The sequence below is a fragment of the Mastigoproctus giganteus genome, chromosome 9 (genome assembly GCF_048544385.1).
Source record: "Mastigoproctus giganteus isolate SK-2022 chromosome 9, ASM4854438v1, whole genome shotgun sequence".
NCBI lineage: Eukaryota > Metazoa > Arthropoda > Arachnida > Uropygi > Thelyphonidae > Mastigoproctus > Mastigoproctus giganteus.
Window position 1 is genome coordinate 229,522,747 of NC_143583.1, and position 27,736 is coordinate 229,550,482.

Sequence of the window (27,736 nt, forward strand, 5' to 3'; positions counted from 1 at the left end):
CAGCTGCTGACTTCCCCTGGAACAGTGCCCACTATGACATAACTAATCTCACTAACGTGACAATCGGCAAAGAGGAGCTAATCAAGGCCATCAATGTTCTATCCAATAATATCCAATAAGAAAACAATGGGAAGTGACTCTATTCCCACCTTTTGTCTAAAAGTTGCCTCCTACTTCATCAGTGACAAAGTTTTTTAATAGAATTTTATAACACTGAGTTGTCCCAACCGCTTGGCTAAATTAAAGAGTCATCCCAGTTCCAAAGGTGCAGAATCTGACCTCAACTGCTGACTATAGGCCTATTTCAATCTCCTCCCCTTTTCTCAAATGCCTGGAGAAGTGCATGTTTAAAGTGGTTGCCAATCAGATCCTTTCCCAGAGACCTCAGTATACACATTACACGCTCTCACAAAGATTGCCGAAAAAATGAAACTGAAGAATTAGAAACAAGCCAATTACGATATGCAACATTCTTCTCTTGGACAGCCTTAGCACATTTATTGGAAAACCAAGGTTTAGATAAAGGACGAGATTTTAAAGTGGAGTGTGGGATAAAGGATTCCATTCCTGCAAGAATAATTTCACTGACACGATCTGAGCAAACGTTGACATCAGAAGTTTTGAAACAGTAATCAGACCAAGGAAAAGAAGAAAAGAAGTCTCGCAGGTCATCCCAGTTTGCATTCTTGTAATGCCAAACAACACGAGGTTGGGAATAGCCATGAGATAAAGGTTCCATTGGAGAAGAGACAATCACCAAGTTCTGATCTGAAGTGCCTAAAGGAGCTCTCACTTCGACCGTGTACTTAGAAGGGTTGTTTGTGAGAAAAAGATCAAGCGTATTGGCTGTATGATTAGGATTGTTCCGTATTCTTGTAGGTAAATGAACACTCTGTGCTAGGTCATTAGTAATTGCAAAAGCCTCAACATCTCGACCTGCTGGGTCGGTGTGACTAGAAAACGGAAGCCAGCTGGGGTTGTGAACATTAAAATCACCAAGGAAAATTACCTCACTGTTAGGAGAGTTGGACTGGAGAAAGTCAAGTTGCAACGAGAGGAAGTCAAAGAGCCCCAAGTGATTAGTTGAGTTGGGAGAACGGTAGAGACAACAGATGAATTTGACACAATGAGGTAGAGAGATTTTAAGCCAGAGAAGATCAAAGAGAGGAGATTCCAAATTGCCAAGTCTCTGACAGGGAATATCAGAACGGACATATGCACAAGTACCACCTTTGAGGCGAAAGGAATCATACAGCGAATAATTTGGGCATCTGAGATGAGCAGTAGTTGAATCAACCAATAACTGAGATTCTGTCAGAAAAAGTACATGAGGTTTGGCAGACTGCAAGTGGAAATGGACATCGTTGAGATTAGAATTGAGACCACGTATATTTGTGAAATGAATTAGGAAGTCCTTGGGAGGTTTAGATCTTTTCGCAGATAAGCTTGCTCTATTAGTTAGACAATTCATGGTGTATTAGTGAAGTGCATTCAGCATTCCTGCAATTGTCAGCAGAATAACTCCCAGTGAAAGTTTCCAGGCTGTCTCAGTGTGTTGCAGCTCATATATAATAACTGTAAAATCTATATAATGCAGTATAAGCTCTGTATAATAACTATATAATCTATATAATGCAATGTAAGTGTGTATAATCTATTAGCACTTTCTGTGTATTTTATGTATTTGCTGTGTACTTGCGTACTTTTTTTTATGTACTGAATGTAACGTGTACAGTTAATTGTGAGATTCCTCTGGTTGCCTGTAGCAGGAATCGTGTCCTATGAATAATGAATTTTATTATTATTATTATTATTATTATATTTTTCAGTATTGAGTTTTGTCTCCAACCGAGTTACGTTATATGAATTTCGTATCTCCAAGTTTTATGTATTAAGTTATAACGTTATGTTTCTAAAATCTAAATAGTTATCATGGATAATAAATTTAACTGTCTATTGCCACCGACGTGGTTTGAGCTCTCACGTTAGCTATCTATGCCAAATCACCAATTCTAAAAGCTCCATGAATATTACTGTTGTACATTGCAATCTACGTGACAAGTTAAATTATTAAATCACGTAAGTAGTGCTATAATTTATAATCCTCTGCTGATACTAATTACACTGCTACAAGTGTTGTAGAACTACAGTTGTTTCACATTCTTGAAGCATCTTGGTTTGGCAGATTTTCCAATCACTAGAAGCCTTTTATCTATCTCAGACATATTTGTGCAGATAGCCACTGTATTCTTGAACAACTTTCCTCCAATGCATTTTTCGCCCTTAAATTTTAAAGTTTGGTCAGGAGTGACATTATAGAAAATTGCAGCTTCATCTATATTGTAGGTGTCATCGTCACTGTAGCCTTGAGAATGAAGCGGCCACAATTCGGTCATCCACTTAGATGTTATTTCCTTGTCCACTAAAGATTCTTCTCCACTGATTTTGCCATAGCAAAATTTTAACATGATTCTTAAAACGATCAAGCCACCCTTTTGAGCAACAAAATCCTGCATAGTTGAAAAGCTGTGCAAATTCTTCTGCTTTGGCCTTTAAGATTGGTCGACTTATGGGTAAACCAGCATTTCTTTATGCAGTGAACCATTTCAGCAGAGCTTGATCAGTGTCATCTTTGTTGCACTTCTTGAGTCTCTCTCTCTGCATTTGTTACATTGTCATTGCAGGCCTTCAACACTGTATCTCTATTTTTCCAGTATTGAAACAGTAGATGAAGAAAGTCTGTACTTCTTGCATATCTCTATGTTCTTCTGACCAGTCTGCAGTTCTTCAATAATTTCGACTTTTTCTTTCACCGATAATGCTTTCCTCTTCAACATTTTTGGGCTCAGAGATTGAAACCAAGTTCCTCTTACTGTCCTTGAGAAGTGAAAATAGAGTTCATCCTTAAAAGGACAGCTTATAAAATTTTCTGTGAAATCCACTATTTGAACAGAGTGAGCAGAGATCATGCACACTTTCAAATCTGTCACTCCAGACTCTCTCAATCAGCTTTGTCACGACCTGCAGCTGTCAACGTGGGATGGAGTGCTTGCTGCAAGTGATCCTGAAATTGCAACTAACTGCTTTTTTAAGCATATCCTAAATAGCTATGAAAAATACGTGTCATATATCAGGAGCCCAGGGAATAAAAAGGCCACCAGGACAAGAGGGAAAATATGCCTGTTCACCTCAAACAAGATTTCTAATATGTTAGAGAAAAGAGACAACCTTGCAAGAATTGCTAGAGCAAAGGAATCGAGGCAGATAAAATTAAATACACAACATACAGAAACAAAGTCACTGACTGCATTCGGTCAGAGAAAAGAAAATAGTATAGTTTTCAACTTACAGGTATCATAACAAGCATGAAAAAATGGACAGTTTTGAACAAACTATTACCGGGAAGGAAATTAAAATCACAGAGCTACGTTGGAGATGTAGTTGAAAACAAGGTACTTATTTCAGATGATGAGCTAAAAGCTACTGCCTTCTGTAACCATTTATTTCAAATGGGAATGACCTCTTTCAAGATGAACTTGACTTCAGAGACAATGAAATGAGAGAATCTGCCAAGTACTCAATCAGAAAGTCTTTTTTTCTTGCTCTTCTCTCCAATCAAGAGATTTTAGAGGCAGTGAATCAATTGAAAGGAAAGGGAGCCCCTGGCTTTGACGAAATATCTCCATCTCTGCTGAAAAAGGTCCTGAGCTCAATTCTTACGCCTCAGTTCTGAAGTATGTATTCAATCTCTCCTTTCAATCTGGTAAATTCCCTTCTCAATTCAAAAAAGCAATAATCATCCCTGTTCCAAAGGGAAACCGTTGTGACTCCATCAACAACTTTCGCCCAATAGCTCTACTCTCAGTTTTTGCAAAATTATTCGAAAAAATTCTTCATAGCAGACTCATGGGTTTTCTTGAAGAAAATCAGCTCATCCATCAACAACAGTATGCTTATCACTCTAAAAGATCCACTGATCTTGCAATTGTTGACTTCTGCTCAAGGATCATTGATAGTCTTGAAAAGGGTCACTATGCTATAGCAATGTTTCTTGACTTATCTAAAGCTTTTGATTGTATAAACCATAATATTCTACTTAACAAACTCAATAACCTTGGCTTGATAGGGAAAATTAACCTTCTCCTTGAAGACTACCTTACTGATTGGCCATTTGTCGTAAGAACAAATCACTCATACTCCGACATCTGTTATTTCTCCAGGGGAGTACCTCAAGGCTCACTTCTTGGTCCTATCCTATTTGTTCTTTACATCGATGAATTTCTCTCTCCTTCCATCTTCTCACCTAGTAGCTTATGCCGATGATATTTCCATCCTAATCACAGATAAAGACCCTTATGAGCTTCAACTCAAAATCTCTGCCTTGCTTTCTGTGATGCATAATTGGCTTCAAACGAATCAGCTTATACTGAATCCAGAAAAATCAAAATATATGGATATAATTAGAAATCAAAATATCTAGATCAAAAGAAAAAATCAAAAGAAAAATCAAAATATAATTAGAACGAAAAACAAACCACTGAATATTGATTTAGATATAACATACAAAGAAAAACAACTTGAAAGGGTGAATGAAACCAAGTTTCTCGTAATCTGGCTAGATGATAAGCTAAGTTGTGCAAAACAAATCATAACCTTACGAAAGAAAACTTCGTCACTAGCGGGAATACTCGCCAGGGCCTCTGCCTGGGTGTCTCCTCTTCTCAGACAAGTATTCCTTTCTTTAATTCAGCTGCACCTCACCTATGGAATCATCTCATGGGATACCATCAGCCAAGAAAACCTTTCGAGAATCAACTCCATTCTCAATTGATGCTTTTGTTCAATTTTGGGCCTTCCCTGGAACGCATCGGTTAGTTCGAGGTACAAGGAAGTGAGACTCCTAAGCATCTACCAGCTGTTGCAGAAAGCCGAGGCAATCCTTGTTTACAATGCTACGAAGACAGCAGACTTTCCCCCTCTCTTCAGATCGTTTTTCATAACCACAGATGAAGAAGAAATATCATACAATCTAAGAAATGAAGCCAGCCGGAAGATTCCGCTTTTCAGAAAAGCCATAGGTCAGAAAAGTATAAAATACAGAGGTGCTAAAACTTGGAACAAATTTCCTGCAAAAATCAAAAATGTCACTTCACTAAATCAATTCAAAAAACTACTAATCGAACACATCACCAGGTATGTCTGATTCAAATTACCTTCCACTCAACTCCTGGATTTTAAAAACACCAACATGGAAATAATGTACAAATGTTAAAGGAAGCAGTTGGCAAATAGTTTGTAAATTTCTGTGCATGTATGTCATCATTTTTTTTTTTTTTTTTTTCCTCTCCTCATTTAATTGTAAAAATGTTCACAATTATATATTATAAGTAGTGATGCTTTTCGAAGTCTTCTGTAAAGAAATGTACAAAACACTCCTATTATTTATGTCTTTCCTGTTGAACATTACCTGTACAATTTCAGAACTGGAAATTTTTCAATTGTATATTTGTATATTCATCATTTTTTAAGGGAACACCCCCTAAAAAACCATTGGCTTATGTGTTCTCCCTACCTTTTTGCTGTTATCTCCCAAAAAAGTGTAACATAAAATAGGGATAAATAAATTATTATTATTATTGAAATGATCAGTGTCAAAGCAGTGAATTCATCTAAGCTCTCCAGTGGTCTGCTTTTATATATTCAGCAGTGTCCAGGGATTGGTCATTGGAAAAGGAGTGGGATGTGTTTTACAGCTCGCTGATTGGTTTGCCGATGACCAGTAGCTAGCTGCTACAGAGTAGGAGCTAGCTATTGGAGTAGGAGCTAGCTGCTACAGAGTAAAAGCAGACCTCTAGAGAGCTTAGAAGCATTTTCTGCTTTGATGTTGATCATTCTAGATAGCGAAATGAGACCAAACAATATCTCAGTTTAGTCATAAGCGTGCTCGTTATAACAGAGTTCAACTGTATTTAGTAAATGGAATCATTTATTTTACCAAGAAGGTTTACATTTGGTTCCAGAAAAGAGAATGTCACATAATTTTGATTGGGAGAGGATGGTTCTGTTCCTCTTGATTTTAAATGTTTACAGCAGCACTGAGATTCTTTGGAGAAGAATGGACTCCTACTGTATGCAGTAGGAGTCAAAACTTGATGCAGTTTCATAAAATTTTGTATTTGGCTCTTTTAGCCAGATGGACAGTCATTTCCAGGAAGGCTTAAATGGGGAACAAACAGACATTGCCGATTTATGACCACTTTTTTTTTTCTTCTTTCTTACACATAATCATTCCTGTACCCAATTTCACATACGTACACTTCTCCAATTCTCCAATTCTAACAAGCCTTATGGGACTGCCATAAGGCTTGTTAAAATCTAAGTAAATTAAATCAAAGTTACTCCCTGTATCCAGTTCTTTTGTCCCCCCCCCCATAATTAACTAAACAGATTGGTTTGAAAGATTAACAAAACTACAAACCTTAACAAAACTACATAGCTCTCTTATAATGTCTTTATCAAGGTGAACCTATGCTGCATTCTTAATTATATCTATAACTTTTCCTGTCACAGAAGTTGAACGCTCATGTCTAGTCACTTGTGAAACCCAATTTGTGTGTGCGTGTGCGTGCAGCGTGAGACACGTTTTCAATATTTTGAAACTTCACCTGATTCTAAGGATGTCTCTATTACTATAGATAAAGATAAGTGAACCTTGGCTGCTCCTTATAATATAATAGGATGGATACATCAACTTCTTATGCTTTCTTCACTTTTAGGCTCAGTAATTTCTCTTTGAGTTTTTAAGCATGTTAGCATATATAAAGTTCCTTGACTGGCGCAATAAAAAGAACACAAAGTGAAAGAGCTCAGAAATGTTTTTATTTTTATTCAAAGTAATAACCACCTGATTGAATGCATTTATTACACCATTCTAAAGTTTCTGAAAACAGTCAGTAAAGGCATCCAAAGAGATAAAGTTCAATTTAGTAGTTACATTTTTCTTTATGTCCTCAACATCCTGAAATCTGTTTCCCTTGAGGACAGTTTCACCTTGGGGAAGGAGGAAGAAGTCTGCTGGTGCCAGACTGGGAGAGTTAGGATGGATGGTTGATCAGTGCAGTGCCATGTTTCTTCAGAATTGTCTTCACAGAAAGTGCAGAGACATTATGCAATAAGAACCAGCTGCTTTTCTCTTGAAATTGTGGCCTCACACAGGAAATGTGCTTCAATAGTTTTTGAAAGCAGAACACTCTCTCTCTCTCTCTCTCTCTCCCATTCAGGTACAAATGTGTTGTGAATCACACTGTTTGTTGCAAACATGATCAGCATTGCCTTCTGCTAATGAAACGTTTTGGGCCTGATGATGATTTTGGAGTTCACTGCATTCTCTGATGATTCATCTCTGAATCATACTGACACACCCAATACTCATATTCAGTGAAAATACAGTTGAGGAAATTAGCATTGTCTTTACAAGTCTGGGTGAAGTGTTTGCATGGTGACACTCTTTGTTGCTTCTGCTCATCCATGAGGCTGTACACCACAAATTTTGCACAAACCTTCCTTTTTCTTAAATCTTCATGCAGGATTTGACAGATCACCTCCTTATTTATGTCTAACTTATCAGCCATCATTCTGAGGTTCAAACAATTCTCTCTTGGCAGTTTTCCTAACTTTTACAACTGTATAATCAGTTTGAGAGGTTGCTAGATGCCCACTTCTTGGATCATCATGAACATCCTCAGGTCCATCTTTGACCACTTATACCATTCAAATGCACTAGAACAATTTAACGTTTTATTATCATAAACAGTTAATGTTTCATGCATATGGTTGCAGATTTTCCTAGTTTAAAGCAAAATTTAATATTTGTTTGTTGCTCCATTTGCAAAATTGTGACTTTCAGTTTGTTAGCCTAATGGTACATTGTGTACCACCACTTGTTGGAGAAAGTTTGAACTACAACATATCACTTCCACTTATTTTCAAAATCATCAAACATGACTGCAACAGCACCAGTCCAGGAAGTTGATTGCCACACCTTGTATACACAAAGAATCTATTGTTCATCATGTGCATTCACTTGCCTGTCAGGTTGCATATAATAACTTGATTGCTACTGGATGGTATTTCATAAAATTTTATATATGGATTTTTCAGAAAGATTTGCCTAGCCACTCCATATTTAAAATCAGACCTGTAGAAATCTGAAAATTATTATTTCTTTATCTATGCGTCTGTGTATAATAACTTGACTCCTACTGGATGGCTACCAAATATGGAGTATGCAGCCGACCGGGCTAGCCGGGTAGGTAAAGTGCCTGCCTGGCAACCCAAAGGTCGCGGGTTCGATTCCCGCCTCGGGCTTGGATCAAAGTACTGCAAAAACCTTGGCAGGTGCATTATGACCACAGAAGCCTATGCACTAACAACTACAAAAAAAAAATAAAAAATAATAAAAAAATACGGAGTATGCGGAAAGGTCAGGGAATGACCACCTCATATCCCTGGAGCAATATGGCCTTAGTTGCTGATGTTCCTAAAAACCAAATAATAATAACCTACTGGATGGAGTTTCATGAAATTTTATGTTTAGCCCTTTTAGTTAGAAAAGGTTGTCAAGCCTTCCAAAATTCCTTAAAATTGGACCAATCTGGCAATTAATAATATTGTTTTTTTTTTTTCATACATATTATATAGGCTGTCCACTGTACTGCACAGGATATGTTTGTCTCTGTGCATGGTTGAAGAATGATAAATGTGATGGATGTACAGAAATGAAATGTTCATAAAAGTCACTTTTTTTATATATATATAAATCATGAATTATTACTGTTTGCTCAAGTTCCTGAAATGCAATGCAATGTATACATTAATTAATTCCTTGTTTAATTCTCATGGAAGGTTACTAGTGTGTGAAAAATTCACGCACTAGTAACCATTCTTAATTCAAAAGTTGCTGTACAAAAATCACAATAGTAGTAGTAGTATTACTACTAAAAGCAGTACCATCTGCAGTATTTTGCCTTTGAAGTGAGTATCTCTGTAGTCAAATTTTAGTCTGGATATTTCCAGACCACAATTTTATTGAAAACCTTGGCATGCCTGATTGATAGTATGATTTGTTGAATGATGACCAAAAGGTTAACTGTTGAAAACTGTGAGGAGTTGAAAAGAAGGGCTGAAATGGATCCTGATGTCATTAATTTCATTGTTACTGGTAATGATACTGCGGTGTTATTGGAATGGAATTCAACTGACTCACAGGTGGAGACTTCCAGAAGTGGCAGGAACATTGGAACACTTCACGTCATTGGGGGGAAACTACTTTGAAGGGGGCTAATTTTAACAATTTTGCATATACATAAGCCTAATTTTCTAAAGCTATTTTTTTATTTTTATAAAAATTAGATTTAGAGCTTTTCGATCACCCTGTATATGTATATGTGGCTACAAAATTCTCTCAACACAGATCTACAAAATACTGCCAAATATCAAATTAGTAAGTACTGCTTGTCTACTAATATACAGTTTGTGTCTGTCATGCAGACATTCAGAATTATTAAAGTTAAAATTTGTCAGTTACTTTATAAACAACTTTTTCATTTTGAAAGTAAATTTTATTTTTATGAACGTCTTATAACAGGCATATCCAAGTTTCTTTTTTTTTATTTTATTAACTGTAAAATATTGGTGTAAATGCACCATAGTGAACTCATAATGAAAAACTACATAAGTAGTGTAAAGGCATCGATCACTGTGGTGTATATACAATGATATTTTATAGTGTATTTTAAACTCATAAATATAAATGCTCAAGGCATAATATATTAAGTATTATCCTTCACACTTTGGCATCTCTCATATTGTGGAAATAACTTCACAACTGGGTTGGCATGATTGCAACAACAGGGTACCTGCCCACCCACTGAGGATAGGCCAATAAGCCTTAAAACAGTGCTGTCCTGGGTGGTAGTGGTGGTGCATTAGTGAAGCATTACTTATTCGAGGTAGTGATGAGATACAATATCATTAAGGTATGAGATACAGTTAAATCGATGCTTTTACACTATTTTATAGTGTATTTTAAATTCATAATATATTATGCCTTGAGCATTTATATTTTATTTATTTATTTTATTAAATAGTGGGTCACATGATCAGAAATCTGTGTGTGTGAGCAGCATGAATTTTTTATTGATAACAGTGGTGAAATATAGTCTTAGTTATTCAAACATATGGATATCGACTGTGTTTTTAGTAGTAATACAGAAGCAGTCCAAGAAACATTTTAATCAACTTTATTGTATGTGTTCAGTTAATCATTATTCGAGTTCTAGTTAATCATCGATCAAGTTTGATAAATTCAGTAAAAATACTGGCATTTAACATTACTTTACTATTAATGTTAAGTGTGTGTGCGTGTGTATGCATGTATAATATGAATATCTATGAAAGAGTAGCACGAAGTTTCAGAACATAAAAGATTATTTAAATTTTATTGGTAGAGGTTGCCCTAAGAATGGGCAACCTCTACTATTAAAAGCACATAATATGTAAATGTGTGACCTTGAACAGTGGAACAATCATTGGGATCCACCCCAAGGCACGTAGACTGCTTTTGGTCCACAGACCACATGTTGGATGCCCCTGATATATAATAAGTTTTATTTAGATAGTTTTTTTATTATTGTCTTAGAGTCAGTAAATCATTTTTACCAACCAGCATTTAAACAAGTTATTTATTATTAGTATGTATTTTCCAGGCTGGCTTTGTTTGTGCCTTGCTGATCATGTTTGTAATGGGCAGCCTCTGTTTTTACACTGCATACAGAATTATCAGATTACCTCAAGATGGAGGTAAGTGTAAAGTAAAATGATATCCATTTAAATGTTTAGTGATCTCATCTCATCTCATCTTGAGAAAAACAGTGTTTTAATTTAAGTTTAAATTAAAGGGTGCCTCTGTAGCCAGGTGGGCAGGAGCAGTAGTGCATAGCACACGCTTCTTGATTAGACTGGGGGGGTTCAGCCCGTACCCACCAAATATGGAGGATGCAGCAGGTCAGGGAATGACCACCGCATATTCCCAGCCCGGATAAAGGGTGAGGGTTGGCGTCAGGAAGGGCATCCAGCTGTAAAAAAAAAATTGCTTGCCAAAACAAAAAAAAAATGCTGACCCCATATATAATGGGAAAAGGCGAGGAGAAAAAAAAAAAAAAAAAAAATTTAAGTTTAAATTAAAACATTTATAATACCATTATTAAAACATAATATAAATGTTTTAATAATGGTGTTTTATATTCACTGTGATATTACGTGAAGGTGATCCATAGTTGAGAATCCTGTCCTAAAGCCAACTCTTTGTTCTTTCGTTTGATTCTCATCAAGTATTATTTTTAATCTGTTAGTAATGACCCTTGTGAACATAGTGTCTTAATGAGTGTTATTTAATGCATTATTTAAAGGTATGTTATTATTACTTTAAAACTCATTTCAAAATTACATCTAGTTGATGTAATTTTGATAGTTGATGAAAGATACTCATTGCAAACTTAGAAAAACTGTGTTTGCAATTGACAGGTAGTACTGGGATCACCTTAGCACCTTAAACCTTAGTAGCATGTGGAGTATTTCAGCCCTAGCAAATTTTTGCCCTTTTGCACTCTTCAATTCCATTCACACAGCTGAAATGCTCAGCACCCTTTAAAAAAAAAAAAAAAAATGTGTACTTTGAGTTCTCTACTGAAAAGAAATTTCCTATTAACAGAAATCTCTGTTAATTATTGCACAGATAGAAAAATTCCAGATCATTTATTGAAATGCTACTACAGCTAGGAACTTAGGAAGTTGGCATTTTCTCTTCTGAGTGACATAAAAAGATATTTTCTGTTTAAAAATATTTGTTTTGTTTTTTATTATTTTTATTTTTTTTATACTGCAATAAATTTAATGTGGTAAAGAATGTTTGTTCTTGCTTTGTGACAGAATTACTCTTTAGATGTGCTGTGGCTGACTTGCTGATTCCCATGTATTTCATGTTAGCTTGCTCTTGGAGGAATCTGTTGGAAATATTGTGGCTCTGCTTTTATGACAAGTTAGTAGTGAATTGCTTTCGGTACAAGCAGAAAACATTCTCAGTTTTGCTGGTGTTGTTGTTTGTACGGGAAAATATTTTTTTACTTTCTTTCCTGTTCTTTAATTTAGTCAATTCTGAATAATGGATTTTGAGCTGGTAATTTGGGAAGATACAGGCAATGAAAATTTCCCATCTGATGGTGAAAGTAGTGACTTCCACAAAGAGCTTCAGCATCATAGTGACCCTGAGACTGAAGAAAATGATGTTAGTTCAGAGGAAGAACAGTTGGAGGAATTTTATAACAGCAAAGATAAAACAATTATTCGGAGAAATGCCCTCCCTCCCTAAAACACTCAACAAAATATTACTAATTTGGCAGGTGTGAAAATTGCATCAAAGAGCTCAAAATCACAAATAATTATTTTACTGTTGTTTTGATAGTGAAGTGATACATTATATATCTATGCATACTCAGTGGCGTGTTATACCTTCTTGGGGCCAAAGGCAAAATGGAATTTGGGGTCTCATCTAGAGAAAAAACTAATAAAGAACATTTTCAATTTCATTTTATTGTGACAACAAAAACAAACAAATGTGGACCAAAGAGGCTTTTACCTTATGTGATGTCAGGATGTGTTACCTGTTGAACCTGGAAAAGAGGGGGGGATGCCACTGGGCCCTATGCCTTATAAAATGCTCCTTTGCTAATGTGGCTGTACGTTCATTTGAAGGAACTAACTGCAGTTTGTCTCCAGATAATTGGTTCAGCAGTGTTGGTTTATTGAAAAAAAAAAGTTACTTTTGATAAGCATATTGGGGCATAAGCCGACTAGCAGGCTTATTCAGATCAAATCACTCTTGTGTCATATATGCCCGGAAGAATCAGAAACATGATCCTTATTTCAACTGTGCACTATGACAGCGCATAGATCCCTACAGTGGTGACAGCATAAAGCCAAGCTGAAAATTGGCATGAAAATTGGTATTAGTATTTATTCAATCCCAGGGGGCTCACCCGGTGAGTATGGGCTTTGCACACCCAGAGTCCTGGGCTGGATATCATCATTCTTCTCGTTCTTGGTGATTCGCTTCTACTTCTCTCTCTCTCTCTCTCTCTCTCTCTCTCTCTCTCTCTCTCTCTCTCAGGGTAATTCAGAAATTTTTTTTTTTTGGCTTGTGCAACATAAGCCTCAGGCTTCCTTGCACCATATGGCTAATAATAATAATCAGGCCAAACAATGCAAGGAAGCAAACTTATTCTGCATCAGCCAAAAATAAAAAATATATAAATAAATTCTAAAAAAAAAGTATCCAAGTGAATTGCAATTTGGCTGTTTCTAAAAAAATCCAGTTGTCTTGAACCTTGTTAGATTCTTTAACTCAAGAACCTTGGGAAGCAGCTTATTCCAGTGATCAAAAAAACACTATTCGAAGGTCAACACATTGTTCATGTGATTTCATCATCATCATCAGCCATTTTCAATCCACTGCAGGATGAAGGCCTCTCCAGCAACTTTCCAGTTCCTTCTGTTTTGAGCACTGGCCATCCATTTACTACCCAAAAACTCATGAATTTCATCTACCCATCTCCGCCTTTGTCTTCTAGGTTTTCTTCTAGCTCCTCTTGGGTACCATTCTGTTATTTTCTTAGTCCATCTGTCATCATGTCTTCGAGCTATGTGTCCTGCCCAAGACCATTTTAGTTCTTTAGTTTTGATAAGAATGTCCTTTACTTGAGTTTGCTGCCTAATCCATATGTTTCTCTTCTTATCTAACAGTCTGATTCCCAATATAATTAGTTCCATTCTTCGCTGTGTAGTTCTTAGCTTCTCTTCCATTCTTTTGGTGAGTGCCCAAGTTTCACTTCCATAAGTCATGGTGGGGAGTATACATTGATTCATTATTTTACGTTTCAGACAAACTGGGATATTGCTCTTCAGTATGTGACTATATTTCCTGAATGCTATCCATCCAAAATTTATTCTTCTCTTGACTTCCAGCCATTTATCGTTATTACAGCTAATAACTTGTCCCAGATAAGTATATGACTCCACCTTTTCAATTACTGCTCCTTCAATCATTATTTCCCTTTCTGTGGCATACTTGTTCATCATTACTTTTGTTTTAGCCATATTCATCTTTAGTCCAAAATCCTTACTAACTGTGCATAACTGATTAAGATTTTCCTCTAATTCTTTGGGATCGTGGCTTATGACCACAATGTCATCTGCAAATCATAAATGGTTTAGGTACTCTCCGTTCACATTGACTCCTGCGACCAGTCTAATCTTCTGAAAGCTTCCTCAAGGGCAGCAGTAAACAGCTTCGGAGATATTGTGTCTCCTTGTCAAACTCCTTTCTCGATTTTAAATTTGCTACTGTCTTTGTCTAGTCTAATAAAGGATGTAGCACTCACATATATTTTCTTCAAAATCATAATATTTGGAGTATCTATGCCTTGTCTTTCCAGTGCCCGAAACATTGCCTTATGCTGTATGGAGTCAAATGCCTTTTCATAATCCACAAATGCCAGGCATAATGGTGTTTTTTATTCATTTGCTTTCTCCATTAGCTGTGATATTACGTGAAGGTGATCCATAGTTGAGAATCTTGTCCTAAAGCCAGCTTGCTCTTTCGGTTGATTCTCATCAAGTATTCTTTCTAATCTGTTAGTAATGACCCTTGTGAACAACTTGTAGATATGGGATAACAAGCTAATTGGTCTATAATTTCCAATTTCTGATTTATCTCCTTTCTTATGCAGCAAAATTATGATTGCATTATTCCACTGCTTAGGCATCACACCTTTTCTAATGCACTTTGTGAAGAGCCTTGCCAGTTTTTGTGTTATGTCTCTTCCTCCCAATTTTAACAACTCTACAGTAACTTCATCTTCCCCCGGGGCTTTCCGATTCTTAATTTTCTTCAATGCATGTTCTACCTCATCAGGAAGAATATCAGGTATGTCGCATGTGTTGCTACTTTGCAATCCATCTTACCCACTGCTGGTATCATTCCCTCGCTCCTTGTATAATTCTCTATAGTAGTCTTCTGCTATTTGAATTATGCCTTCTCTGCTGTTTATAAGTACACTATCGCTATTGTATCATTTGTCTTTCTGTATTACTGCTCATGGCTGCTGATTTAAATCCTTTGTTTTCCCTTAATGCTTGTTCTACTTTTCTTGTGTTAAATCTTCTTATGTCCTCTCTGAGTCTCTTTCTAATGGCTTTGCATAACTCAGTATACTCAATTTTCTCCCTGTCAGTGTTTTTCTTGCTCTTCCTTTGTCGTCTTTGGTTCATCATGACAAGTGTTTCTTGACTAATTTTTTCTTCTTTGGATTTCTGTTTCCCTATAGGTTTCTTGGGCTTTATCACTTTCAGAAAGTTGTAATATTCCTCGTTGATATCTTGGTCCTGAGCAGTCTGCAGAAGCTCAAACTTGTTCTTAAGTTCCAGTACATACTGCTTTTTCTCCTCCTCTGTTATTTCAAAGACCTTTGTATTATTTACTAGAGTCAGTTTTTTTCCTTCCCTTTCCTACATCTATATCAAGTGTACATCTTACCATTCTGTGATCACTTCTAACATTTACCTTATTCAGGACGGTAACATCATTCACAATATATCTTCTGTTAGTGAGGATGAAGTCGATTTCATTAGTTGTTAATCCATTTGGACTCTTCCATGTCCACTTTCTGTTCACCCTTTTCTTGAAAAAAGTGTTCATTACTGACATTCCTTGAGATTCTGCAAATTCCACAAGTCTTTCACCTCTTATTTCTTTCACCAATTCCAAAATTTCCTATAGTTCCTCTTTCTGCACTGTTTTGCCTTTTTCCAACCTTAGCATTGAAGTCCCCCATAATAATAGTGTAGTGGGTTTTCTGCTCATCTAGAAGACTCTCAATTGTACATTTCTTCAACCTCTTCATCATCATGGCTCGATGTTGGTGCATAAATCATTATAATCTTTAGCTTGTACCTCTTAGAATGTGATTTACTTCCCATATTTTATATATGTGTCCCTTATTGTTTTACGTAACCTGAAAATACCTTCCTCATTTATTCTGTTCATTCCTTTTAAGGGCCTTGTATCAAGTTGCCCTTGAGATGCTTAGTCTCCAGGTTCCTGCAGGTCACATCTTTTAATATGTTCCCCCTAGGGACAACCCTTAATACCCAACCAATCTGGTTGCCCTTTTCTGGACCCTCTCAGAAGTTCTGTGTCCTTTTTTAGGTGAGGCCTCCAGAATTAAATACAATATTCCAAATGAATCCTCACTGTTGTTTTATAAAGAAGAATAATGATATCCTTCTTCCCACTGACACAACTCCTATTGATCACTGATAGTACATTTCGGACTTTCCTGACCAACTTCTTATACTGCAAAGAAAATATATCTGGTTACAACATAACCTCTAAATCTTTCTCATTTGAATTCCAGATTGCATTTTCCCCGAATGCAAAACATTACATTTAGCAGGATTAAACTTCAGAAGACAGCGAATAAAAAAAAAAAATGCATGATGTGCATTTTTTTTTTATTTGCCTTGATTCAGCTAAATATTTTTAGCTGGACTCACTAAATCTGGGGCACCACGTAACCATGTTATGAAGTGTTGACTACTGAACAAACAAATGAAACTGATGTTTCAGACCTCATCAGTGAAACCAATTGGATCAAACCTCATCATAGTTACTCATGAATGAAGATATGCACAAAACTGAAAGACCAAATGAACAGATTTTTACACATCTTTATGAATACTCTGGGTGCAGACCATTATAACTTTAGGTAAACTGCATACTAGAATAAGCATAGAGGTGGGCTATCAACTTAATTAATTAAAAAAAAAACCATAAATAATAAAAAAACTGTTAAAAAGAAACATAAATAGAACCAAGCATTATGAAAATTAAACCACAAATCCACGAAAACCTTTTTGTACTACAGTTATATTAGAGACAGTGATAAGTTAGTGGATAAATTCAAACCAAGAATCTGACTTCAAAAGTTAATGAATAAAAAATGCACAATGCACTATTGTGCATTTTTTGTCTCAAACTATATTGTCTCAAACTTTATCGAACTAAATATACTTAGGACAAGCCTAGGGATCAAGGCTTGCTAAATCAGGGACACCAAGTAATCAAGTTATGAATTGCCGACTATTGACTAAACACATGAAAACCAATTGATTAAACTTCAGCTGCTATCTTACTATATATGTAATCAATCTGTCATTCTGAAGCAGCATTACCTAGTCCCAATTGTTAACCATGCTACATCTCTTAAAATCATCAGCAAACTTTGAGAGCTTTCTTGTATATTCTCGTCAGTAACATTGAGGAAGATCAGAAACAAGAGGAGTACCAACCAGTGGCAGATTTGATTGGCCTGCAAGGTCTGCAAATGCTGTTTATGTGCCTGAAGACATAGGTCTATTGAGTTAGAAGTTGCAATGTAGAGTTCTTGAAATAAAAGCAATTACAATTTTGGATATTATGATATTGTATTTTTTCTAGAATCACTGCAGATCTACATTAAGGGAAAATCACCTAAATGATTATTTGTATAATGCAATGTTATTTATTGGGATAAAATTGCTGAAACTTTAGGGTTTGGCAAACTTATTGAACAACTAGCGTGAGTCAAAGTTCAAAGAGAATTCAAATAAATCGAATTTTACTAGCATTTCATTTTTAATTTTATCATGTTGTTTACAGAGTCATAACTAACCATTCCTTCCAGGAATGGCTAGCTATGACTAGAAAAGCATCCCCAACACAAACTCCATGATTGCCCTACAGACCTTGTGTGGCACTCGAGCTTACCAACCCAGCCTTAAATGATACAAGATATTTTTTGACCTCTGAAAAAGTGGGAGGAATTCCTTTTCTCTTGGACACCAGGGCACACTGGGATTACAGAAAATGAAGTAGAAGGTCAACAAGCAAGAACAGCCAGACAGCTTACCAGAGAGCCCTTCTCAATACTGTATCCTAACTGTAAACCAGAAATGCAATGATTATGCCTGATATAGTGGCAAGAACAAGTCACAAACAAATTATATCAAATTAGCCAACAATAGAATCTGCCCATAAGAAAATCTATACATATGGAAATTAGCTAAATCCCAAATTGTGCGCATACATATTGCCCATTTCTGTCTCTCAATTTCTGATTTCTACCTCTCACATCACCAAGAAGAATGCTCTGCATATTACAGATAATGATTCATGATGGTATGGGAATTGCAGTACTATCTGCCATTTCCTTCTTGAATGCAAAGGGTGTGTGTGTGTGAGTGTGTGAGAGAGCAAGCATTGACTCTCTCCCCGACCACAGAATTCAGGAAATCTTCTCTGAACAAGCTAAAGAAACTTTTGGTGACAAATATATATATGTTTTGACAGAGAAGTTATAGCTCTCTCATCTCAAGAGATGAGAGAGCTCAAGAGTGTTCCCAGTCTGGGTCATTATCACATAGTTTCACAGCCTGTTTATATTTGTGGCAAAGCTGATTGAAGTGTCTTTGTGGTGAGTGTCCTAATTTGTGCAGTCTCCTGTTCTTTCTCTTGCATCAGAGTTTAGCCAGTTGTACAGCCAGCTCCTCTAAGTCCTCCTTTAAAAGAGACTCACCATGGCTTTAGAGCAACTCACTGACATCATTATCAATGTGAACCTTGTCAAGGCCAACATCCTCAGCCATCCGAGTGACATCTTCAGCTGCTGAAGATGTCACTTGGATGGCTGAAGAATTTTCCTTCTCTGACACAAATTTCGTTAATTCATATGACATACATTTAAGTCTATGCCTTGAACAGCATTTCTTAGTTGGTATGAAAAGCTTAGTAACTTTTATGATTGCTTACCTGAATGTTTCTCATTTATAATTTTTGTAACATCATCAGTTGGTACACTGCATAGAATTCAAAAACTGCATGAGACAACTGTAGTCACCCTTACAAAAGGTAAAGCCCTTCCCTTTACTTTTAGTTATGTCTTTAAGTAAATCGCACATCAATACACTATGATCAATACCACCCATTGGGTCTTTTACCAGCAAATTCTTAATGCATTATCATAAAGTAGGCAGTTACCTTATGCTGGTATATTTAACTGTTAAAAAATTGGAAGGATATAGATTTCTGACTACAAGATCATCAGGGTAATTGCTAGTAAGTAAGTAAGTAATTTGCTCATTTGTATTTCACTGTTATGACTGTCAGTGGGACAGAGTTGCCAGCAGGTCATTCTTATACAACTGAAAGACCTCTGAATAGAAATGCATAAAAAGATCAGTAACTGAGTTTAAGATATCCTAAAAGAACAACTTACGTTGGATGCTGAATCTATAATCTATTTTTGTTAATCATCAGACATAGAATCGATTTGTATAAAATTTGTTGGCTTTAACAGCCTGCACCAAATTTAAATTTGAATATATTAGGTGTTCCAGAAGTATGCACAGAAAATTCTACATAAAATTAATTTTTTAAATACTGAATATACAGCAGGCCCCGTTATAACACGGTTTGCTCTACGCTGATTTGCTGTAACGCTGTTCTTATATTATAACTCATATCTCACTCTAACGCTGTCACAACTCACTATAATGCTCTTTTACCAGCGTACAGATTAAATTTTTGGCATGTTTAACAAAAACGTTTCATTTGATGGAGTCGATAGCTTGAAAATGAATAGCAAAACAGCATTAAAAAGTTTCCCACTCTCAATGAAATTTTCTTCCACGCTAATTTAATTGTAGTATGATGGCTTGTTATGTAGTTCCGAGATCAACATTTAAAAAAAATGTTCAAAGTATGTTGCTTGTAATATTTGCATTATATGCATTTATCTGAAGTCTAGTCATCACTCAGTACAATGTTAAGTAACGGACAGTTTACTTGAACATTGTATGCTAATTAATGCAATGCAGTTACATTTTCGAAGATGAATAATGGCGGATAAGAATTAAAAAAGCAACAACGTCTGGATGTGGTACGAAGCCTACTAAGGTAAGAAAAAGACTGAATTTGAAAATTAAATTATATGTTTTGAAGTGAATTGATTCCTTTCAACGACAAGTAGATGTGTGCAATCATTTAGGACTGGTAGATTCAACTGTAGGAACATAAAAAAAATAAAGAATTAATTTTAGCAGTGGGAAAGACAGCTGTTCCACTGCAAACAGTTAAATTAGTTATGGCTAGGCCAGCTATTATATTTGAAATGGAGAGACTTTTAAATAATTTTATTGAAGATAATATCCAATGCACAATTCCGTTTAGTTAAATATTATTAAAGAAAAAGAGATTAGCCTATGTGATGATCTGAAGAAAGCTCGCCTTAAAAAAAAAAAAAAAAATGTGGAACCATTTAAAGCTAATAAGGGCTGGTTGGATAGATTTAAAATTCAGGAAGAAGCCGTAAGTGCAGATCAAGAAGGAACTGCTTTCAAAAAATAACTTCTTAAAATTATTGAAGGGAGGTGTTATACTTCTCAACAAGTTTCTAACATAGATGAAACAGGACTTTTTTGGAAACGAATGCCTAAAAGAACTTTCATATGGAAAGAAGAAAAAAACATGCCAGGCTTCAAAGTGGCGAAGGATTGGTTGACTTTATTGTTGAGTGGTAACTCTGCGGGGGATTTTAAAGAAACTCATTTTAATTTACTAGGAAGAGGGGCAAAGTACAACCCAAAATCGACCAAAGATATGAAAACTCGACAGCCCATAACCATCGGATTAATAGATTCATGATCTTAATTGGCATTTTAAGTTTAATTTTGATACATAATGTAGTTACTTACCACATAATTATATACATATGTAACAGAGAATATTTAATATGTACAGACTTTTAATATTAAATATTTTGACCGACATTTGGCATCATTTCACTACCATTTATTATTTGTGAGTTGCGGTTGTATAGACCGCGACTCACAAATACATGTGTTGCGTTACGGGAATACGGCACTCGCTTAGCGCTCTGTTTTTTTGGAACGAATTATCAGCGTTAAGCAGGGGGGTCACTTGTACTGTAAAATGGAATCAATTTGATCTATGTAGTACAGGAACTCCCCGACGTACATAATACTTGACTTCTGGAAATTCGACTTTACATACGTTTTTGCCAGCCGGTGCAAACTGAAAAAAAAAATATGGAAACGTATTTTGCATATGTAGGGATAAATGGAAGTATAGTGAAAATATCGTAATGTTGAACCCAATAACATAGGTTTTTTTTTTTTTGTGTTCTTGGAAGTTAAAAATTTTGCTATGTTACTAAGCTATTTATCTCTCTAAAAGGTCATATTTATATGTATCAATGTATATGTATACATGCAAGTATACATATACATTGATGAAGGTATATCAGGCTTAATGTTGAAGTTTGCAGATGATACAAAGGTTGGCAGGGTTGTTAATGACAGTAATGGCAGTGTGCTACTGCAACAGGATCTAGATAATTTGGGCAGATGGGCTAAGAAGTGGCAACTGAAGTTTAACCTTGACAAATGCAAAGTACTGCATATGGGTAGAAGTAACCCCAGAGAAACGTACCAACTGTGTGGTACTACACTTAAGGTGGCAGAAAATGAAAAAGACCTGGGAGTAATTGTACAGGCAAATATGAAGTTTTCTGAGCAATTCAGACAGGCTGCCAGGGCAGGTAATGGGGTTTTGTCAATGATATATAGGAATTTTGCTAGCAGGGAGAAGGAGGTGATTATCCCTCTGTATAAGGCAATGGTCAGGCCACGCCTTGTGTACTGCGTACAGGTCTGGAGGCCTCATTTTAGGAAGGATGTAGATTTACTTGAGCGTGTACAGAGAAGGGCAACAAGATTGGTGAGGGGAACGAAGGGATCCTCTTACCAAGAGAGGCTTAAGTTCTGCAAATTGCAGTGGCTGGAGACTAGGCACCTGCGCGGTGATCTGATTGAGGTGTATAAGGCCTTGAATGGGTTGAGCACGCTGAATTCTGATGGGATCCTTCCACTTGTTCAGATTACGAACCTAAGGGACCATAAATTCAAATTAAGAAAAGACAGATGTAGAATAGATGTGCAGAAATTTGCCTTTAGCCAGCGGGTGGTTAATTGCTGGAACAAACTTCCATCTGTCGTTGTGGAAGTTGATAGGTTCAATAAATTTAAGGAGGAACTGGACAGGCATTTGGAGGGAATGGTGTGATTTTTTTTTTTTTTTTTTGTTGTTGGCTGATGCTGCATAAGCTCATACATTTGCTTTCTTGCATCACATGTCACTACTACTACTACTACTACTACATTTGTGATATTTTTCTAAAGCACATTTCTGGAGGTCACGACCAAAAAACAATAAAAACAATTTGCACTTTCCGGTTTATTAGGATTTTCTGTTAGTGCAAATCTTTTATAAATTGGTAGTAAACTCGATCTTGTTGCATTTGCAATAATCCCGATAAGTGGAATTCTGTGGGTTTTTATGTTACGGTATTATGGTGAAATGTGTTCTCCTTCACTGAAATCTTCAATCATATAAAAAACAAATTTTCAGAAACTTCTCTTCATTCCTATTTACGTATTACAATGATGAAGGGAAAGGGACCAATGGAAAATGCAAGTGTTGGCAGTGTCAGGAAACAAAACAAAATTGATTTAGGAATGAAGATGAAAATGATTAAGAAGTACAAAGCAGGACAAAGTTTGTCATCTAGTGCAAGGGAATTAGGCCTCACTGCTTCAACAGTGAATGCTATTTTAAAGGACAGTGCACATATAAAAGAACATATCAAAGGATCAACGCACTTAAGATCAACATTGATCGCAAAGCAGCGTTCGGGTGCTATATCGAAGATGGAACAGCTGTTAATAATATGGATGGAAAATCAGATTTAGAAGCAAGTGCCCCTGAGTCCAATGGCCATTCAAGCAAAAGCAACAAGTATTTATGAAGATATTAAGGATAAGTACAGTGAACCCCAACCCAAGTTCATGGCAAGCAACGGGTGGGTTAATAGGTTCAAGCATAGTGCTAGTTTCCAAAACATTAAATTATGCAGGGAAGTTGCCAGTGCCAATTCTGCAGCTGCAGAGAAATTTTGTAATGTGTTGAAAAAATTATTAATGAAGGCGGCAAAATGTTGACGAGGCTACTCTTTGTATTGGAAAAAAATGCTGGATCTAACATACATTGCCAAAGAGGAAAAGACAATGCCAGGTTTCAAAGCTTCAAAAGATAGGGCCATGCTCTTGCTTGGGGCTAATGCAGCTGGTGATTACAGATTAAAACCAGTTATGTACCATTCTGGAAATCCTTGTGCATTTAAGGGCATCAATAAAGCCTCCCTACCTGTGCATTTCCGATCGAACCAGAGAGCATGGATAAAAATATCCCTTTGAGGATTGGTTTAAATGCTGCTTCATTCCTGAGTTTGAAAAATATTGTGAAGACAATGACATTCCTTTCAAGATTTTGCTTCTATTAGATAATGCTCCTGGATATCCTAAGATGAATTGAAATCGCGTTCGAATTGAAATCTAGATGATTTCAGTTCGAACGTGAGAGTCATATTTATACTGCCAAACACGACTTCACTCATCCAACCTATGGATCAGGGTGTTATTTCGAATTTAAAAGCATACTATTCACGCACAACATTTGCACAACCATCTACTGCAGACAAAATTTGTCTGCAGTAGACGGTGAGAAAAATTTTACGGTAAGAGACTGTTGGAAATATTGCAATATTTACCATGGCATCTTAAACATTAATAAGGCCTGGGTGGAAATTACTAAAAGTTGTTTAAATGGCGCATGGAAGAAAAAAATAATGCTCACAGCATGCTGTGGTGAGGTATAGTGGGCTCGCGAGATCCCATTGTTATTTTTTTTGAAAATTTACGAGCCCATTGTTGAGAAGATCATTTATTTTACAAATGAAATCCTGAATGCAATTATTGAGTGTCCAGAGCCGAAACTACGGTGTGACGAGCGGGACACCATCCTCAGCATTTGATCGGTTATGTATTTTAAAATTGCTTCATTTTTGATTTAATTAGAGTCGGACCCTCTTTTTAAGGAACTTTTTTATAGCAAATTTTTGATTCCCCTTTGGTAATTACATTTAAAATGGTTTCCGTTGAATGAAGAAAATTTCCACGAAGCGGACGGATTAGGAAAGACAACTGCGTATGCATCGTTCTCACCTTTGGCCTTTAGGTAATTAGAAAGCGCGAATTAAGGGTGAAAGCGATTACCGTTTCACAATGTTAGTGGTGTCCCTAAAACCTGCAGTCACATACCGAGAAATCGCGTTCGTCAGTATGGTTTCTGTGGCCAATCAGAGGATTAAGAAGATTCTCAACACAGATTATAGCCTCTGGTCAACTGGTGTTGTGGTTCTCCTTTACTCCTACAAATAGACTGTTTTTCGAAGTTAGTGATCCATGCCTTCCAGTAAATTTATCCTGTCTATGTTTACATGGTCACAGTACCTGAATATCTGTGTGATTCTGACATTTTGCACTGTATTCAAGAACTAGTGACAGACTGACAGTAGCAATGTAGAGGAGTTGAGGAAACTAAAATATTACGCTAACTTTTCAAAGAAGAAATTGGCAGATTTTGAAACTTCGTCGAGGCTTTCACTGTGAAGGAAATGTTCTAAAATATAATGAAATGTTCTAAAATGGCATACAAGCAATAATTAAAAAAAAAAAACTGTATTACCAATCTTCAAAAGACTAGCATGAACAGGATGATTTCTTAACAGGATGCTTGCTAAAGAAGTTGATGTGGAAACTATAAAGGTCGGTTGTGTGTTCAGGCCACGATGAGCAGCTTGTAGCGTGAGGATGGAATTGTGGGTTGGAGGAATTATCCCGCTTTGTACAAACATTTTGAATCTGAAGTTAAATATTCGGGATTATTAAACTGACTTTTCAATGTGGAATTTCTTAACGATGTTGATGATTAAGCTTCACACCAGCCAGAAGATAAATAAATCCAATACTGTAACTAAAAACACTTTATTTACAATAAAATAATTATAAAATAGATATATATTTACAATAAAAATATAAATAACACTGATAAAATATACTAAAAACCTAGAAATTAAAAGCAATAAAATTTGCTGTAGCTTTCGGAGGCGGCAGTCTCCTTCCTCAGCAGCATGTGTTTTGATGTTGTTTCTCCCAGAAATGTTCTGCCATAGTAAACTTCCCATAATTTGCGGACAATAAAGTCCACAAATTATGGACATTTTTCTTAAATATTTGTGTAATCGTTTTTTTCATGTAATATATATTGTGGAATGCTTTGTTATAGTTTTGTGTTATTAGTGATATGGGAAATATTTTGTGTTATTTTTTATTTGCAATATTAGAATTTTATAATGAAAAAAAATGTATCCTTTATATTTCCCTGGTTGTTAAAAAAAAAAAAAAAAGACAAATAAAAAAGTTGCGTATGTGCCGAGCAGGTGCGGTAGATGGTTTATGTGAAACAACCTCCGCGTTTCTTTTAGGTATTTTGATTTATTTATTTATTGATTACAAAATAAAAAAGAACTTTTGTATTGTAAATATTTTATTGAACATTCGCAAATTTTCATAATTGCTGGAAGACAAGATACAATGGATTTGTGACAACTAAAGTAAGAGATTAGCATTAGTAGAGGCATATGATGCAAGAAAGCAAGCTTATTCAGCATCAGCCAAAAAAAAAAAAAAAGAAAAAAAAAACACACCACTCCCATTTCACCCCTCCGTTCATTCGAAATACCTGTCCAGTTGAGCCTTAAATTTGTTTAGGCTATCAACTTCAACAACAAGTGATGGAAGTCGGTTCCACCAACCAACTACTCGCTGGCCAAAGGCAAATTTCCGCACATCTATCCGACATCCGTCCTTCCTCAATTTCAATTTATGCCCTATGAGGTGATTATTCTGAGCAAGATGAAGAATCCCATTGGCATTGAGCATGCTTAAACCATTCAAAGCCTTATACACCTCTATCAGATCGCCTCGCCGGTGCCTAGTCTCCAGACTCTGTAATTTGCAAAACTTACGTAAGAGCAACCCTTTGTTCCATTCACTAATCTTGTTGCCCTTCTCTGTACCCGTTCCAGCAGCTCTACATCCTTCTTGAAATGAGGCCTCCAGACCTGTATACAGTACTCAAGATGTGGCCTAACCATTGCCTTATACAAGGGAATAATCACCTCCTTATCTCTGCTAGAAAAATTCCTGTATATCATTGACAAGACACCATGAGCTACTCTTGCAGCTCGTCTGCACTGCTCAGAGAACTTCATATCTGCCTGCACAATTATCCCCAGGTCCTTTTCATTCTCCACCACTGTCAGTGTAGTACCGCAGAGTTGATACGTTGCTCTGGGGTTACTGTTTCCCATATGTAGTACTTTACATTTGTCAATGTTAAACTTCATTTGCCACCTCTCAGCCCATCTGTTCAACCTTTCCAGATCCTGTTGCAGCAGCATAGCGTCAGTAGTGTCCTTAACAACCCTGCCAATCTTTGTATCATCTGCAAACTTGGACATTAAACTTGATATCCCATCATCAATATCATTCATAAACACCGAAAACAACAACGGAGACAACACTGAACCCTGAGGAACTCCACTAATAACATTAGTCCACGTTGAGCAGTGTCCATTGATTACCACTCTCTGTCTTCTGCCACTCAACCATCTCCTTATCCATAGCAGCAATTTGCCTCCAATGCCACACTGCTCCAATTTGTGCAGCAGTCTTCCATGTGCAACAGTATCAAAAGCCTTTCTAAGATCCAAGTATATAATATCAAAGTTATTCCCTGCATCCAGTTCTTTTGTGACTACATCATAGTATCCAATCAAATTGGTCAGGCAAGACCTGCCCTTAACAAAACCATGCTGCGTCTGAGTTATAACTGAATTCTTGTCTAGATGATCCTGCAGTGCTTCTTTAACCAGTGCCTCCATTAATTTACCTGGAACAGAAGTTAAACTAACAGGTCTATAATTACTTGTGTCAGCCTTTGATCCTCCTTTGTGAATTGGGGTTACATTTGCACATCTCCAGTCTATGGGTACCTCCCCTGAGTCCAAAGAAGCTCTCATAATTATGGCTAGGGGTTTGCTTACTTCCTTTGCTGTCTCCTTTAATATAACTGGATAGATCCCATCCACCCCAGGTGCCTTTTTTATGTTTATCCTCAACAATCTCTCCTCCACTTTGCTCTCAGTTATTACAAAATCATCCAGCTCACTGCCAATGTTTACTTTACCTACATCATTCTCCTTCCTGAATAACTGCTCATGCGTGAATGTAGATGCAAAATACTCGTTTAGATTTGTTAGCCACCTGAGCAGGATCCTCAACTGTTGAACCATCAATATCCAGTGGACCAATCTGATTCATCCCTTTCCTTCTTGAGTTTAAATATGTAAAGAACTCTTTTCTGTTTTTCTTTGCATCCTTTGCCAAGGATTTTTCGTAGTCTGCCTTTGCCTGCCTAATCTTCTTTGTGACTTGGTTACAGACCAACTTATATCTATCATAGGCTTCATGTCACCCATTAATTTGTATGTATTCCATGCATTTTTCTTCTCTGCCACATGTCTCATTAGTTCATCTGACAACC

The 27,736-nt window shown here is 36.4% G+C and overlaps 1 protein-coding gene across 1 annotated transcript in view; it reads left to right on the forward strand.

Annotated features, from left to right (window-relative positions):
- LOC150081164 (sodium-coupled neutral amino acid transporter 9 homolog) overlaps nt 1-27,736 on the forward strand; it is a 240,840-nt gene that overhangs the window by 77,268 nt on the left and 135,836 nt on the right. Inside the window, exon 5 of the mRNA XM_090380964.1 lies at nt 10,767-10,860. Coding sequence (XP_090237090.1) covers nt 10,767-10,860 — 94 coding nt within the window. The remainder of the gene's footprint in view (nt 1-10,766; nt 10,861-27,736) is intronic.